This window comes from Schistocerca gregaria, chromosome 5 (assembly GCF_023897955.1).
Source record: "Schistocerca gregaria isolate iqSchGreg1 chromosome 5, iqSchGreg1.2, whole genome shotgun sequence".
Lineage (NCBI taxonomy): Eukaryota > Metazoa > Arthropoda > Insecta > Orthoptera > Acrididae > Schistocerca > Schistocerca gregaria.
This window is the reverse complement of record NC_064924.1, coordinates 496,050,088-496,067,314: the sequence shown is the minus strand read 5'-3', so window position 1 is coordinate 496,067,314 and position 17,227 is coordinate 496,050,088. Positions and strand designations below refer to the sequence as shown.

Here is a 17,227-nt window from a genome sequence, read left to right as displayed (position 1 = left end):
ATGTCTTTACATAATTAGAGACTATGAAATTTATCTGAAACCAAAGAGTTATATTGTACCTCGTGTGTTTGGCCGACATACCTGCAAGAAGGTTCGCCCCTCGTCCCTGAAGATTCTGAAGGGTGGTTCTGAGGTGTCCTTCAAATGTATATGTCTTTACATAATTAGAGACTATGAAATTTATCTGAAACCAAAGAGTTAGATTGTACCTCGTGTGTTTGGCCGACATACCTGCAAGAAGGTTCGCCCCTCGTCCCTGAAGATTCTGAAGGGTGGTTCTGAGGTGTCCTTCAAATGTATATGTCTTTACATAATTAGAGACTATGAAATTTATCTGAAACCAAAGAGTTGGATTGTACCTCGTGTGTTTGGCCGACATACCTGCAAGAAGGTTCGCCCCTCGTCCCTGAAGATTCTGAAGGGTGGTTCTGAGGTGTCCTTCAAATGTATATGTCTTTACATAATTAGAGACTATGAAATTTATCTGAAACCAAAGAGTTATATTTTACCTCGTGTGTTTGGCCGACATACCTGCAAGAAGGTTCGCCCCTCGTCCCTGAAGATTCTGAAGGGTGGTTCTGAGGTGTCCTTCAAATGTATATGTCTTTACATAATTAGAGACTATGAAATTTATCTGAAACCAAAGAGTTAGATTGTACCTCGTGTGGTTGGCCGACATACCTGCAAGAAGGTTCGCCCCTCGTCCCTGAAGATTCTGAAGGGTGGTTCTGAGGTGTCCTTCAAATGTATATGTCTTTACATAATTAGAGACTATGAAATTTATCTGAAACCAAAGAGTTAGATTGTACCTCGTGTGGTTGGCCGACATACCTGCAAGAAGGTTCGCCCCTCGTCCCTGAAGATTCTGAAGGGTGGTTCTGAGGTGTCCTTCAAATGTATATGTCTTTACATAATTAGAGACTATGAAATTTATCTGAAACCAAAGAGTTAGATTGTACCTCGTGTGGTTGGCCGACATACCTGCAAGAAGGTTCGCCCCTCGACCCTGAAGATTCTGAAGGGTGGTTCTGAGGTGTCCTTCAAATGTACATGTCTTTACATAATTAGAGACTATGAAATTTATCTGAAACCAAAGAGTTATATTGTACCTCGTGTGTTTGGCCGACATACCTGCAAGAAGGTTCGCCCCTCGTCCCTGAAGATTCTGAAGGGTGGTTCTGAGGTGTCCTTCAAATGTATATGTCTTTACATAATTAGAGACTATGAAATTTATCTGAAACCAAAGAGTTAGATTGTACCTCGTGTGGTTGGCCGACATACCTGCAAGAAGGTTCGCCCCTCGTCCCTGAAGATTCTGAAGGGTGGTTCTGAGGTGTCCTTCAAATGTATATGTCTTTACATAATTAGAGACTATGAAATTTATCTGAAACCAAAGAGTTAGATTGTACCTCGTGTGGTTGGCCGACATACCTGCAAGAAGGTTCGCCCCTCGTCCCTGAAGATTCTGAAGGGTGGTTCTGAGGTGTCCTTCAAATGTATATGTCTTTACATAATTAGAGACTATGAAATTTATCTGAAACCAAAGAGTTAGATTGTACCTCGTGTGGTTGGCCGACATACCTGCAAGAAGGTTCGCCCCTCGACCCTGAAGATTCTGAAGGGTGGTTCTGAGGTGTACTTCAAATGTACATGTCTTTACATAATTAGAGACTATGAAATTTATCTGAAACCAAAGAGTTATATTGTACCTCGTGTGTTTGGCCGACATACCTGCAAGAAGGTTCGCCCCTCGTCCCTGAAGATTCTGAAGGGTGGTTCTGAGGTGTCCTTCAAATGTATATGTCTTTACATAATTAGAGACTATGAAATTTATCTGAAACCAAAGAGTTAGATTGTACCTCGTGTGGTTGGCCGACATACCTGCAAGAAGGTTCGCCCCTCGTCCCTGAAGATTCTGAAGGGTGGTTCTGAGGTGTCCTTCAAATGTATATGTCTTTACATAATTAGAGACTATGAAATTTATCTGAAACCAAAGAGTTAGATTGTACCTCGTGTGGTTGGCCGACATACCTGCAAGAAGGTTCGCCCCTCGTCCCTGAAGATTCTGAAGGGTGGTTCTGAGGTGTCCTTCAAATGTATATGTCTTTACATAATTAGAGACTATGAAATTTATCTGAAACCAAAGAGTTAGATTGTACCTCGTGTGGTTGGCCGACATACTTGCAAGAAGGTTCGCCCCTCGTTCCTGAAGATTCTGAAGGGTGGTTCTGAGGTGTCCTTCAAATGTATATGTCTTTACATAATTAGAGACTAAGAAATTTATCTGAAACCAAAGAGTTAGATAGTATCTCGTGTGTTTGGCCGACATACCTGCAAGAAGGTTCGCCCCTCGTCCCTGAAGATTCTGAAGGGTGGTTCTGAGGTGTCCTTCAAATGTATATGTCTTTACATAATTAGAGACTATGAAATTTATCTGAAACCAAAGAGTTAGATTGTACCTCGTGTGTTTGGCCGACATACCTGCAAGAAGGTTCGCCCCTCGTCCCTGAAGATTCTGAAGGGTGGTTCTGAGGTGTCCTTCAAATGTACATGTCTTTACATAATTAGAGACTATGAAATTTATCTGAAACCAAAGAGTTATATTGTACCTCGTGTGTTTGGCCGACATACCTGCAAGAAGGTTCGCCCCTCGTCCCTGAAGATTCTGAAGGGTGGTTCTGAGGTGTCCTTCAAATGTATATGTCTTTACATAATTAGAGACTATGAAATTTATCTGAAACCAAAGAGTTAGATTGTACCTCGTGTGTTTGGCCGACATACCTGCAAGAAGGTTCGCCCCTCGTCCCTGAAGATTCTGAAGGGTGGTTCTGAGGTGTCCTTCAAATGTATATGTCTTTACATAATTAGAGACTATGAAATTTATCTGAAACCAAAGAGTTAGATTGTACCTCGTGTGTTTGGCCGACATACCTGCAAGAAGGTTCGCCCCTCGTCCCTGAAGATTCTGAAGGGTGGTTCTGAGGTGTACTTCAAATGTATATGTCTTTACATAATTAGAGACTATGAAATTTATCTGAAACCAAAGAGTTAGATTGTACCTCGTGTGTTTGGCCGACATACCTGCAAGAAGGTTCGCCCCTCGTCCCTGAAGATTCTGAAGGGTGGTTCTGAGGTGTCCTTCAAATGTATATGTCTTTACATAATTAGAGACTATGAAATTTATCTGAAACCAAAGAGTTATATTGTACCTCGTGTGTTTGGCCGACATACCTGCAAGAAGGTTCGCCCCTCGTCCCTGAAGATTCTGAAGGGTGGTTCTGAGGTGTCCTTCAAATGTACATGTCTTTACATAATTAGAGACTATGAAATTTATCTGAAACCAAAGAGTTATATTGTACCTCGTGTGTTTGGCCGACATACCTGCAAGAAGGTTCGCCCCTCGTCCCTGAAGATTCTGAAGGGTGGTTCTGAGGTGTCCTTCAAATGTATATGTCTTTACATAATTAGAGACTACGAAATTTATCTGAAACCAAAGAGTTAGATTGTACCTCGTGTGTTTGGCCGACATACCTGCAAGAAGGTTCGCCCCTCGTCCCTGAAGATTCTGAAGGGTGGTTCTGAGGTGTCCTTCAAATGTATATGTCTTTACATAATTAGAGACTATGAAATTTATCTGAAACCAAAGAGTTGGATTGTACCTCGTGTGTTTGGCCGACATACCTGCAAGAAGGTTCGCCCCTCGTCCCTGAAGATTCTGAAGGGTGGTTCTGAGGTGTCCTTCAAATGTATATGTCTTTACATAATTAGAGACTATGAAATTTATCTGAAACCAAAGAGTTAGATTGTACCTCGTGTGTTTGGCCGACATACCTGCAAGAAGGTTCACCCCTCGTCCCTGAAGATTCTGAAGGGTGGTTCTGAGGTGTCCTTCAAATGTATATGTCTTTACATAATTAGAGACTATGAAATTTATCTGAAACCAAAGAGTTAGATTGTACCTCGTGTGTTTGGCCGACATACCTGCAAGAAGGTTCGCCCCTCGTCCCTGAAGATTCTGAAGGGTGGTTCTGAGGTGTCCTTCAAATGTATATGTCTTTACATAATTAGAGACTATGAAATTTATCTGAAACCAAAGAGTTAGATTGTACCTCGTGTGTTTGGCCGACATACCTGCAAGAAGATTCGCCCCTCGTCCCTGAAGATTCTGAAGGGTGGTTCTGAGGTGTCCTTCAAATGTATATGTCTGTACATAATTAGAGACTATGAAATTTATCGGAAACCAAAGAGTTGGATTGTACCTCGTGTGTTTGGCCGACATACCTGCAAGAAGGTTCGCCCCTCGTCCCTGAAGATTCTGAAGGGTGGTTCTGAGGTGTCCTTCAAATGTATATGTCTTTACATAATTAGAGACTATGAAATTTATCTGAAACCAAAGAGTTAGATTGTACCTCGTGTGTTTGGCCGACATACCTGCAAGAAGGTTCGCCCCTCGTCCCTGAAGATTCTGAAGGGTGGTTCTGAGGTGTCCTTCAAATGTATATGTCTTTACATAATTAGAGACTATGAAATTTATCTGAAACCAAAGAGTTAGATTGTACCTCGTGTGGTTGGCCGACATACCTGCAAGAAGGTTCGCCCCTCGTCCCTGAAGATTCTGAAGGGTGGTTCTGAGGTGTCCTTCAAATGTATATGTCTTTACATAATTAGAGACTATGAAATTTATCTGAAACCAAAGAGTTAGATTGTACCTCGTGTGGTTGGCCGACATACCTGCAAGAAGGTTCGCCCCTCGTCCCTGAAGATTCTGAAGGGTGGTTCTGAGGTGTCCTTCAAATGTATATGTCTTTACATAATTAGAGACTATGAAATTTATCTGAAACCAAAGAGTTAGATTGTACCTCGTGTGGTTGGCCGACATACCTGCAAGAAGGTTCGCTCCTCGTCCCTGAAGATTCTGAAGGGTGGTTCTGAGGTGTACTTCAAATGTACATGTCTTTACATAATTAGAGACTATGAAATTTATCTGAAACCAAAGAGTTATATTGTACCTCGTGTGTTTGGCCGACATACCTGCAAGAAGGTTCGCCCCTCGTCCCTGAAGATTCTGAAGGGTGGTTCTGAGGTGTCCTTCAAATGTATATGTCTTTACATAATTAGAGACTATGAAATTTATCTGAAACCAAAGAGTTAGATTGTACCTCGTGTGGTTGGCCGACATACCTGCAAGAAGGTTCGCCCCTCGTCCCTGAAGATTCTGAAGGGTGGTTCTGAGGTGTCCTTCAAATGTATATGTCTTTACATAATTAGAGACTATGAAATTTATCTGAAACCAAAGAGTTAGATTGTACCTCGTGTGGTTGGCCGACATACCTGCAAGAAGGTTCGCCCCTCGTCCCTGAAGATTCTGAAGGGTGGTTCTGAGGTGTCCTTCAAATGTATATGTCTTTACATAATTAGAGACTATGAAATTTATCTGAAACCAAAGAGTTATATTGTACCTCGTGTGTTTGGCCGACATACCTGCAAGAAGGTTCGCCCCTCGTCCCTGAAGATTCTGAAGGGTGGTTCTGAGGTGTCCTTCAAATGTATATGTCTTTACATAATTAGAGACTATGAAATTTATCTGAAACCAAAGAGTTAGATTGTACCTCGTGTGTTTGGCCGACATACCTGCAAGAAGGTTCGCCCCTCGTCCCTGAAGATTCTGAAGGGTGGTTCTGAGGTGTCCTTCAAATGTATATGTCTTTACATAATTAGAGACTATGAAATTTATCTGAAACCAAAGAGTTAGATTGTACCTCGTGTGGTTGGCCGACATACCTGCAAGAAGGTTCGCCCCTCGTCCCTGAAGATTCTGAAGGGTGGTTCTGAGGTGTACTTCAAATGTACATGTCTTTACATAATTAGAGACTATGAAATTTATCTGAAACCAAAGAGTTATATTGTACCTCGTGTGTTTGGCCGACATACCTGCAAGAAGGTTCGCCCCTCGTCCCTGAAGATTCTGAAGGGTGGTTCTGAGGTGTCCTTCAAATGTATATGTCTTTACATAATTAGAGACTATGAAATTTATCTGAAACCAAAGAGTTAGATTGTACCTCGTGTGTTTGGCCGACATACCTGCAAGAAGGTTCGCCCCTCGTCCCTGAAGATTCTGAAGGGTGGTTCTGAGGTGTCCTTCAAATGTATATGTCTTTACATAATTAGAGACTATGAAATTTATCTGAAACCAAAGAGTTAGATTGTACCTCGTGTGGTTGGCCGACATACCTGCAAGAAGGTTCGCCCCTCGTCCCTGAAGATTCTGAAGGGTGGTTCTGAGGTGTCCTTCAAATGTATATGTCTTTACATAATTAGAGACTATGAAATTTATCTGAAACCAAAGAGTTAGATTGTACCTCGTGTGGTTGGCCGACATACCTGCAAGAAGGTTCGCCCCTCGTCCCTGAAGATTCTGAAGGGTGGTTCTGAGGTGTCCTTCAAATGTATATGTCTTTACATAATTAGAGACTATGAAATTTATCTGAAACCAAAGAGTTAGATTGTACCTCGTGTGTTTGGCCGACATACCTGCAAGAAGGTTCGCCCCTCGTCCCTGAAGATTCTGAAGGGTGGTTCTGAGGTGTCCTTCAAATGTATATGTCTTTACATAATTAGAGACTATGAAATTTATCTGAAACCAAAGAGTTAGATTGTACCTCGTGTGGTTGGCCGACATACCTGCAAGAAGGTTCGCCCCTCGTCCCTGAAGATTCTGAAGGGTGGTTCTGAGGTGTCCTTCAAATGTATATGTCTTTACATAATTAGAGACTATGAAATTTATCTGAAACCAAAGAGTTAGATTGTACCTCGTGTGTTTGGCCGACATACCTGCAAGAAGGTTCGCCCCTCGTCCCTGAAGATTCTGAAGGGTGGTTCTGAGGTGTCCTTCAAATGTATATGTCTTTACATAATTAGAGACTATGAAATTTATCTGAAACCAAAGAGTTAGATTGTACCTCGTGTGGTTGGCCGACATACCTGCAAGAAGGTTCGCCCCTCGTCCCTGAAGATTCTGAAGGGTGGTTCTGAGGTGTCCTTCAAATGTATATGTCTTTACATAATTAGAGACTATGAAATTTATCTGAAACCAAAGAGTTAGATAGTATCTCGTGTGTTTGGCCGACATACCTGCAAGAAGGTTCGCCCCTCGTCCCTGAAGATTCTGAAGGGTGGTTCTGAGGTGTCCTTCGTCTTCAACGGCGACCAACCGCCGCGGCTCAGGAACTGTGACCCGGTGACTGCACATACTGGCCTCCTCCCAGCTTCTATGAGAGACGAGAGGAAAAATACCCTTTATCGCTGCTGGAAGTATAGGTACAGTGAACGCCTGACAGTACGAAACACAAGATGCACAACCGTTGTGCTGCTTGCATAACGTCCAGGCGCTATTCGGTGCACAGTCTGAATTCCACTTCAAGCTCAACAATTTCCACTACCGTGAGGGATTATTTGACAAAATGTTACTCCCAATGCTAGACTTACGAGCAGTTAATGTAGTGCCACAGTAAGTGCAAACCATTATGACTGATCTAGGTCGAATTTACGTCGAAGTTTGCATATTGAATCTGTAATTTTAGTACTTGCTACATTAAAATAAGAACAATATTAGTAATAATAATAATAATAATAATAATAATAATAATAATAATAATAATAATAATAATAATTGGAAAAAGAAAACACTACATGGCAAGCACCCGTATCATCTAACCATCTAACACAGCCATAAATAGATCAAAACGCCTCCGGACATGGCTAAGAAAAGGCAATATATGCAGTGAGACGGAATGATTCATGATGCAATACAGGATCAAACAATAAGCACCAGGTATTACAGCAAGCATATTATTGAAGATTCCAATACCACACCAGATAAATGCAGACTTTTCAAACAACAAATAGGAACAGTAGATCACATCACAAGCGGATGTACAACACTAGCAAATACAGAATACCCCAGAAGACATGACAATGTAGCAAAAATAAATCAACAACTTGCCATACAACATAAACTAATAAAACAACATGTTCCCACATACAAGTATGCACCACAAAAGGTACTGTAGAATGTTGAATACAAATTATAGTGGAACCGAACCATTATAACAGATAAAACAACACCACATAACAAACCTGAATCATACTCACCAGTAAAAAGATGAAATTAACACAACTAATCGAAATATCCATACCCAATATACAGAAGGAAACAGGAGAAAAAATTGAAAAATACATCCAACTGGCTGAGGAAGTTAGGGACATGTGGTATCACGATAAAGTGGAAATTATACCAATTATACTATCAACTACAAGAGTCATACCACACAATATCCACCAGTACATCAACGCAATACAACCACATCCAAACGTATGTATACAACTATAGAAATCTGTAATTATTGATACATGTTCAATTACCCGAAAGTTCGTAAATGCAATGTAACATATACCGTACAGTTAAAAGGAAGTCACGCTTGATCAAGGTCCGCGTCACTTTCCATTTTTAACCAGACATAACGTCTGAGAAAGGAAAGAAAAATAATAATAATAATAATAATAATAATAATAATAATAGTGATACTAATGTATAGATAAACTAAACTCTCCTCAGTAACATCACAATTAGTTTGTATTTTTCTTACATTTAAAATGCTAATTTAAGTGCTACATGAACCACAAGTGTTAAAACTAGCGGATATGATGATTATGAAGGCCGTTCGAAAACGATTTACAATTGCGTTATTGTGTGAATACTGTTCAAACTTTGCGGATGTCCTCTCGTAGATCGATGAACTGATTGTAGTACACCATCTAGGCGCTAGAGGCAGTTTTGAACAGTGTATGCAGTGAAAGGACAGCTCTTTTCTTGTTAACTAGAGAATGTGCTTGAGCAGGGAAGCGGGGAGCAGGTTGTTACATCCGGCTTAAGAGGACAATGAACAGAAAATCGAGCGGTCAGGGCTTGTAAGTAGGCACCAAGGGCTGCCATTAAATGACAGAACAGGAAAATAGGTAAAATGAAGGGAATATGTTTCAACGTACGGTATACAAGGGGCACGCTTAGGGTCGGAAGTTAGCGGGTTTAGGCCAGTCTAGGAGGTCGAACTATTAACTGAATTGCGCAACGGAAGAGGAGGCGGTTCATGATAATTTATGTCGGCGGCCGGTCGTGAAACGCAGAGCCAGAGGCTCTGCCTCCCAAGAAAGACATCAGTTCTGCTGGAGGTCTGGATGACAAGAGAGGGAAACAACTGTGTTCTGCACTCAAGAATGGTCCAGCGTCGCAAACGTGATCTGTATCCCGCGAACGCTATTGGCTACAAACGATGGCCTGAATTCGCTAGCAGTTTCAGCGGAGGACTCAAAGCGTCTCTCGTCAGCAGATTTTACTGGACAGAACTGCCTCGGTTCTGAAAGACAGGCAACTTGTGTCAAGCAAGTACAGCGTAAGTTGCTGTGGGAGAAAGCTCGTAAAGATTTCACTGGAGCTTTGAAATAAATTTTTTAAACCAATTCCCTGAAATTTTCTTAGACTGGCTTCCACCTTGTATAAGAAAGCTCTGGGCATGAAGGAAGGCGACTATCACAAACCGACATGGACCGCATGGTTTCTGTGGAAGGAAGGAGTCAAAACAACAGATTTCATAACGGGTTAACTGCAATGTGTGGTCAAGAAATTCGTGTTTGTGGGACACATAATTGCTATCACCAATGGAATAATAAGAAAAGTTGACATCACGTGGATTTACTGTCGAGCCATACACACACGCCCTCCCGTCCTCATGAGCTGATAAGCTGGTTGTGCGACAGTTACCGCACTTGTCAGTTCTTGCCGTCTTCGGAATTGTGTGGATGATGCTTTTCCGAGAGTCAGATGGTGTGTCGCCAGATTAATATGTTTTACACACCAACGTGAATAGTCGTTTTGTTGCCACTTCCCCCGATGATTTTAGAAATTCTGATGGAATTTTATCTGTCACTTCTGCCTTATTTGGTTTTAAGTCCTCCATGATTTTTTAAATTTTGATTCTAATAATGGATCTCCTATGCCTTCCAAATCGACTCCTGTTTCTTCTTCTATCACACCAGACAATTCTTCCCCGTCATAGAGGCTTTCAATGTATTCTTTCCACCTATCCGCTCTCTCCTCTACATTAAACAATGGAATTTCCGTACACTCTTAATGTTAGAACCATTGCTTTTAATGCCGGCAAAGCTTGTTTTTAATTTCCTGCATGCCGAGTCTGTCGTTCCGACAATCATTTGTTTTTCGATGTCTTCACATTTTTCCTGCAGCCCTCTTACATTCATTGCACTTCCTATTTATTTCATTCCTCAGCGACTTGTATTTCCGTATTCCTGAGTTCCCGGAACATGTTTGTACTTCCTCCTTTCATCGATCAATTCAAGTATTTCTTCTGTTACCCATGGTTTCTTCGCAGTTACCTTCTTCGTACCTATGTTTTCCTTCCCAACTACTGTGATTGCGCTCGTTAGAGATGTCCATTCCTCTTCAACTGTACTGCCTACTGAGCTATTCCTTATTGCTGTATCTGTAGCCTTAGAGAGAGCTTCAAGCGTATCTCGTCATTCCTTAGTAGTTCCTTATCCCACTTCTTTGCGTATTGATTCTTTCTGACTAATGTCTGAATCTTCAGCCCACACTTCATCACTACTATATTGTGATCTGAGTCTATATCTGCTCCTGTGTACGCCTTACAATCCAACATCTGATTTCGCAATCTCTGTCTGACCATTATGTAATGTAACAGAAATCTTCCCGTATCATCTGGCCTTTTCCAAGTATACCTCCTCCTCTTGTGATTCCTCTATTATTAGCTGAAATTTTTTACTGAACTCAATTAGTCTTTCTCCTCTTTCATTCCTTGTCCCAAGCCCATATTCTTCTGTAATCTTTTCTTCTATTCCTTCCCCTACAACTACATTCCAGTCCTCCATGATTATTAGATTTTTATCCGCCTTTACATACTGCATTACCCTTTCAATATCTCATACACTCTCTCGATCTCTTCATCTCCAGCTTGCGACTTCGACATATATACCTGAACTATCGTTGTCGGTATTGGTTTGCTGTCAATTCTGATAAGAATAATCCTGTCACTGAACTGTTCACAGCAACACACTCTATGCCCTACCTTCCTATTCATAACGAATCCTACTACCGTTATAACATTTTCTGCTGCTGTTGATATTACCCTATAGTCATCTCACCAGAAATCCTTGTCGTATTTCCACTTCACTGCACTGACCCCTAATATATCTATATTGAGCCACTGCAAGCCCCTTTCCACATTTTCTCGTTTTCCTAACACGTTCAAGCTTCTGACATTCCACGCCCCGACTGGTAGAACGTTATCTTTTCGTTTGTTATTCAATCATTTCTCATGCTACCCTCCCCCTTGGAAGTCCCTTCCCGTAGATCCGATTTGGGCACTATTTCGGACTCTTTTGCCAATGGAGAGATCAAGAGAAGTCTACTAGTATCAAACATAGGCCTTAAACTGAGGAAGAAATTTATGAGAATGTTCGTTTCAAGCACAGGATTGTATGGTTGGGACACATGGGCTGTGGGGAAAACGGAACAAAAAAAATTGAAGCATTTGAGATGTGGTGTTACAGAAGAATGTTGAAAATTAAGTGGTAAGGCAATAAATGAAGAGGTTCTCGGAAGAATCGGCGAGGAAATGAATATACGGAAGAAAGTGACAAGAAAAAGGGACTAGAAGATAGGGCACCTTTCAAGATATCATGGAATAACTTTCACGGTACTAAAGAGAGCTGGAGAGGAAGACAGTGATGGAATACATTCAGCAAATAATTGAGGACACAGGGTGCATGTGGTACTTTCAGATGAAGCTGGCACAGGAGAGGAATTCGTGGCACACAGTATCAAGCCAGTCAGAAGACTTTATGTAGATCTAATTTCGATCGGCTGTCTATCATCATCAACGCAAATAAAAATAACAAGTCGAACTGAGCTTGGCTCACAGAAGCATTGAAGGCTGGTAGACTGGCCACAGACATCGGCCTTAAAATGTCAGGAAATCATGGGCTGCTGTCCAGATTACCGCTAATCCGAACCATAGATGCTTACGTTATGAATTAAACGTCATTCTACATCGTCAGACCAGGTGCGACACAGGTACGACGACCATTAGGGCAATCTTGTAATGTTCGGTGTCCTGAGAACTTACACACACGAAAACGTCCATCGTTATGGCACTCCTCTGGTGCTACCCTCGTGCCCATCAGTATCTGAGGGCTTCACTACCTGTGGGCACAGCCATTTTCGGCGCGCCTCTCTCTGCTGCTGCGCCAGCCGTAACAACGGTCCCCATGCTGCCTTTCCGTACTGCTCAGTCTTACTGCCTATACGGATATTTTTGCAACTGCAAACAAGTCACATACTGTCTCGCGCAACACCTCGTGCCTGTCCTCTCAGGAGATAGTCGTACAGGGCCATAAAGATCCTTCATGGCCCTAGTGAATCCATCGATCCAGATTCGCGTGGCAGTCGATGGATCCCGACGTTTGCGAGCAGCAGTATGTTTCAAATGGTTCTGAGAACTATGGGACTTAACATCTGAGGTCATCAGTCGCCTAGAACTTAGAACTACGTAAACCTAAGTAACCTAAGGACATCACATACATCCACGCCAGAAGCAGGATTCGAACCTGCGACCGTAGCAGTCGCGCGGTTCCGGACTGAAACGCCTAGATCCGCTCGGTCACAGCAGCCGGCAGCAGCAGTATCACTGAACTAATGCCTGCATCTCGTGGTCGTGCGGTAGCGTTCTCGCTTCCCACGCCCGGGTTCCCGGGTTCGATTCCCGGCGGGGTCAGGGATATTCTCTGCCTCGTGATGGCTTGGTGTTGTGTGGTGTCCTTAGGCTAGTTAGGTTTAAGTATTTCTAAGTTATAGGGGACTGATGACCATAGATGTTAAGTCCCATAGTGCTCAGAGCCATTTGAACCATTTGAACTGAACTAATACACAGAGGTGACAAGTCATGGGGGAGCGGTATGCACATATACAGATCGTGGCAGTACTGGGTACACAATTTATAAAAGGTCATTGAGATGGCGGTTCTTTCATTTGCTTTCAGATGTCTCATTTGATGTTTCCGATGCGATTATGATGGCACGCCTGGAATTAACAGACTTTCAACGTGGAATGGTAGTTGGAGCTAGACGTACTGGACACTTCATTTCGGAAACCGTTAGGGAATTCAGTATTCCGAGGTCCAGAATGTCAAGGGTGTGTGGAAAATACCAAATTTTAGGCATTGCCTCTCACCGCGGAAAACGCATTGGCCGATGGCCTTCACTTAACGACAGAAAGCAGTGGCGTATGTGCAGAGTTGTCAGTGCTAAAGACAAGCACAAACCAATGTGGGATGTACGACAGACGTAACCTTTAGGACAGTCCGCCGGAATATGGCGCTAATAGATTATGGCAGCAGATGATGGATGCGGGTGCCTCAGCGAACAGCACGACGTCGCCTGCAGCGCCTCTCCTGTGCTCGTGGGCCGAGACGACTGCATAGAAGTGGCCTGGACAGGTGAGTCCCGATTTCAGTTAGCAAGAGCTGATGGAAGGGTTAGACTGCAGCGCAGACCCCACGAGGCCAAAGACCCAATTATCAACAACACACAGTGCCAGCTGGTGGTGACTATAATGGTGTTGGCTGTGATTACATGGAACGGACTGGTTTATGTAGTCCAGCTTAACCAAACCGATCACTGACTGGAAATGTTTATTTTTGGCTGCTTCAAGACCATTTGCAGCCATTCATGGACTTCTCATTCCCAAATAACGATTCAATTTTAATGGATTACAATGTGCCATGTCACAGGGCCATGCCATATCAAAGGGCTACAATTGTCTGGGATTGCTTTTAAGTACATTTTGGACAATTCGAGAGAATGATTCGGCTCCCAGACCGCCCGACATGAATCCCATCGAACATTTATGGGACATAATCGAGAAATCAGGTCGTACAAAAAATTTTGCACCAGCAATACTTTGTGACGGCAATAGAGGCAGCAAAGGTTTTTTTTTTGTGGAGGGCACTTCCAACGGCTTTTTTGAGTCCACGCCATGTCGAGTTGCTGAACTACACCGGCCAAAAGAAGGTCCGACATGATATTAGCAGGTATCCCATGATTTCTATCACATCATCGTAAACAGCAATCTCGGTAGGGTACGTTCTCGCTGCTAACTGATTCCGACGCAAACTGGAAGATGTTTGTCATTTTTACTAGAGATTTAGCACGACTTTGTCATCAAAAATCAACACTGAAATGCTCTTTCTGAGGGACAAAATTGCTGTGTAACCTTCCCTTGTACAGAGAATCTAGATGGCGTTTCTCCTATCTACAAGATGTCCATGATTAAAAGTCCAGTTTAAAAACGCTGTAGAAAGAGAACCATTGGTCGGAATGACGTCACATTTGTACAGCATATGCTTGACGCATGGGGAAACGTCATGGGAAATTAACGAAAATGTGACCAATACACAGTACTGTAAGCGTCAGAATACCAACAGACGAGCGGCAACCGGTTGCTCCTCAGACGCCCAAAGTCGATGTCTCCATCAAAGATCGCACACCGCTAGAAAAGCTCTTTTATAAGAACGGTGACTGCGCTCCAGTAGCCCTGCGGAAGATGGGGGCACACGTGGGTATGAAACAAAGAATTGGTCCGATGTCTGCTAAGGGTCTAGAAAACAATGATTCCACAATTTGAGAAGACGGGTTCTTTTGAAGTGCGGTGTGGCAGAGAGGGTGAAGCAGCTGATCCGACGTCTGTCATAGATGTGGCCACAGCATTGCTGGAGGTGTCGAGCTGCGGTGTGTAAACATCCAGTGCACGAGGAATTGCCCGAATGTTGGATATGCTTGCCAGTACGGTACATAAAATCCTACGAAACATTCTGCATTACTAGCCATACAGAATCACCCACGTTCAGGAGTTGCATCCAATTAACGAGCCAACAAAACAACATTTTATGGACAGACGAAGTTCGTTTATATATCCAAGGACATATTAATACGCAGAATTGCGGAATATGGGCACGGAAAAACCGGTGCGCACATGCAAAGGTTACTTTGTGGAGCGGGTGTACGGCATCGTTTATCGTGGGGCGTATTTTTTCGACGAGATGTTGTCTGCGGGTCCTGTTACCTGTACCGTCACTGGCAAACGTTACAAGATTGTTTTGCGCATCAACGTCATTCCACCCCTTCAACAGTGTGGATGTGTGGATAGCAACATTTTTATGCAAAATGTCGCTCCTCCGTACACTGCACTGGCCGTGAAGCGGCTGCTGCAGAGGATTTTCGGAAATGCTGGAATAACCTTTCTCATTACCCTACAGCCTGACCGTCCAGATAACCTGCTCTTAATCTATGTGACTCCCTGCCCTGGGGGTTATCTGAAAGATATTGTTTTCACTGCCCCAATCACGAATGTAACTGAACTGAAAGAAACATCGCACAACACATTCTGAACTTCACCCCTGAGACTCTCTGATCTGTAAAGAAACATGTTGTTTCCCTATTCCAACTTGTGGCTATAAACCGTGGGTAGCGTACTGAACATGTTTTGCCCCAGTCTCACGACAGTTAGCAACCGATGTCATTTCGCTTTAAACGCGTTTTCTGGCCCTAGAACAGTGACAAGCCCATGTTATTTTGCTGTTTATATGATTTTTGGCCTCAGGACAACTGAAAACCGTATTCATCATCAGATGTGGTACGACCTAGCATGGTGGATGGGCTTACCTAACCAACGTTACCACAATTGTTGACTGTGTGTCATGTGTAGTCATGCACATTGAACAGTAAGAATGATGTAATGTGCAACTTAAATCGCAGTCGTTGAGCTGAGATTCATCTATCATTTGTAGCCGACCCTATTTGTGTTAAGATCCTTGATTTCATTGATTTGATTTGATTTTAACAGGAGAGCTAAAACAGCTTAGGTCTAACCCGTCACTGCCCGCACCGAAATTAGGTTTATTGTGCGGTATCGCTCCCTGTATATCTAGTAAAGCCAACCAGTGCCCTTAAATAGTGCAAGGAGTCCCTCTACCAGTTTTTGTTAGACACAATTTCTTCAGATCTAGTTGTTCCGAAGATTCTGTGTCTTTTACTCTCCAATGCCATGCATTCAAATATTAGGTCTGATGCAGTTTCTTCACCCCCATCACAGATCCTATATTAAGGGTCCCCTTCCATTATAGCCATTGTGTGTAGGTGTTTTTTGAAGTTCCCATGACCGGTCATCAGTTCAGTCATGAGCTTGATCTCTTTCCTGTTCAATCCCAGGATTACAGAGCTTCTTTTAAAACATCATTACCTTACCATATTTTAGTTTATGGACCTTGATCCAATATCCTACCAGCTGTTTCCTAAGCCAGTTCCGTAGTTCTAATTTGGCCATATCCTTGGTGATTGTCAAGACAGGTTCCGGTCGAATAAATGGAGTTGTTGCCCCCATCCTAGCCAGTCATTCGGCTTGTTCATTGCCACAGATCCCTGAATGGCCAGGGACCCACACTAGGTACACCCTATTGCTTCCCCCTAGCTCCACAGAGCCCTGTGGCAATCTGCAACAATCTTAGATCTTGTTGCACTAGCTGCCAATGATTTCAGGGCTGCCTGTCTGTCTGAATAGATGTAGATGCTACGGTCATTGTAGCACCTACTCAAATTCTCCTCCACACATGCCCTGATTGCAGTAATTTCGGCTTGGAATACAGAGGCCAGTTTCCCTAGAGAGATACTGCTCTCCAGCCTTGGCTGAACCCCGTACAAGCCTGCCCCAACGCCTTTATCTGTTTTCCACCCATCGGTGAACCAAACGATGTCCCTCTGTCGAACTGTTTTCTCCCACTGCTCCCTATTTCCAGTTATTATGTCGTAAGGCTTGTCGAAGCAGTTCGGAGTTATTATATAGTCAGCGGGCATTTCCCCAGCCATACCTATATTTACCTCACTCACTATGTTAGTGTGTGACTCTGGATATCCAAATGAGACGCGGTTTTGGCCAGTTTTAAGTCTGTATGCCCCAGCTGCTGCCTCCATCTTAACCCAAAGGTGGAGGTATATCCAGCATGGCTTCCATTCCAGCGGTTGGTATGCTGCTAATTCCACCTTATGGCTAAGTAGGCCCATCTCGCCACCTTAGCAAGCTCTT

At 43.0% G+C, this 17,227-nt stretch overlaps 1 protein-coding gene across 2 annotated transcripts in view; it reads right to left on the bottom strand.

Moving 5' to 3' along the window:
- Window positions 1-17,227, bottom strand: part of LOC126272687 (uncharacterized) — a 661,027-nt gene that overhangs the window by 69,798 nt on the left and 574,002 nt on the right. For both annotated transcript variants that reach the window (XM_049975704.1, XM_049975705.1), the window contains one exon: window positions 7,132-7,268. In XM_049975704.1, coding sequence (XP_049831661.1) covers window positions 7,132-7,268 — 137 coding nt within the window. The remainder of the gene's footprint in view (window positions 1-7,131; window positions 7,269-17,227) is intronic.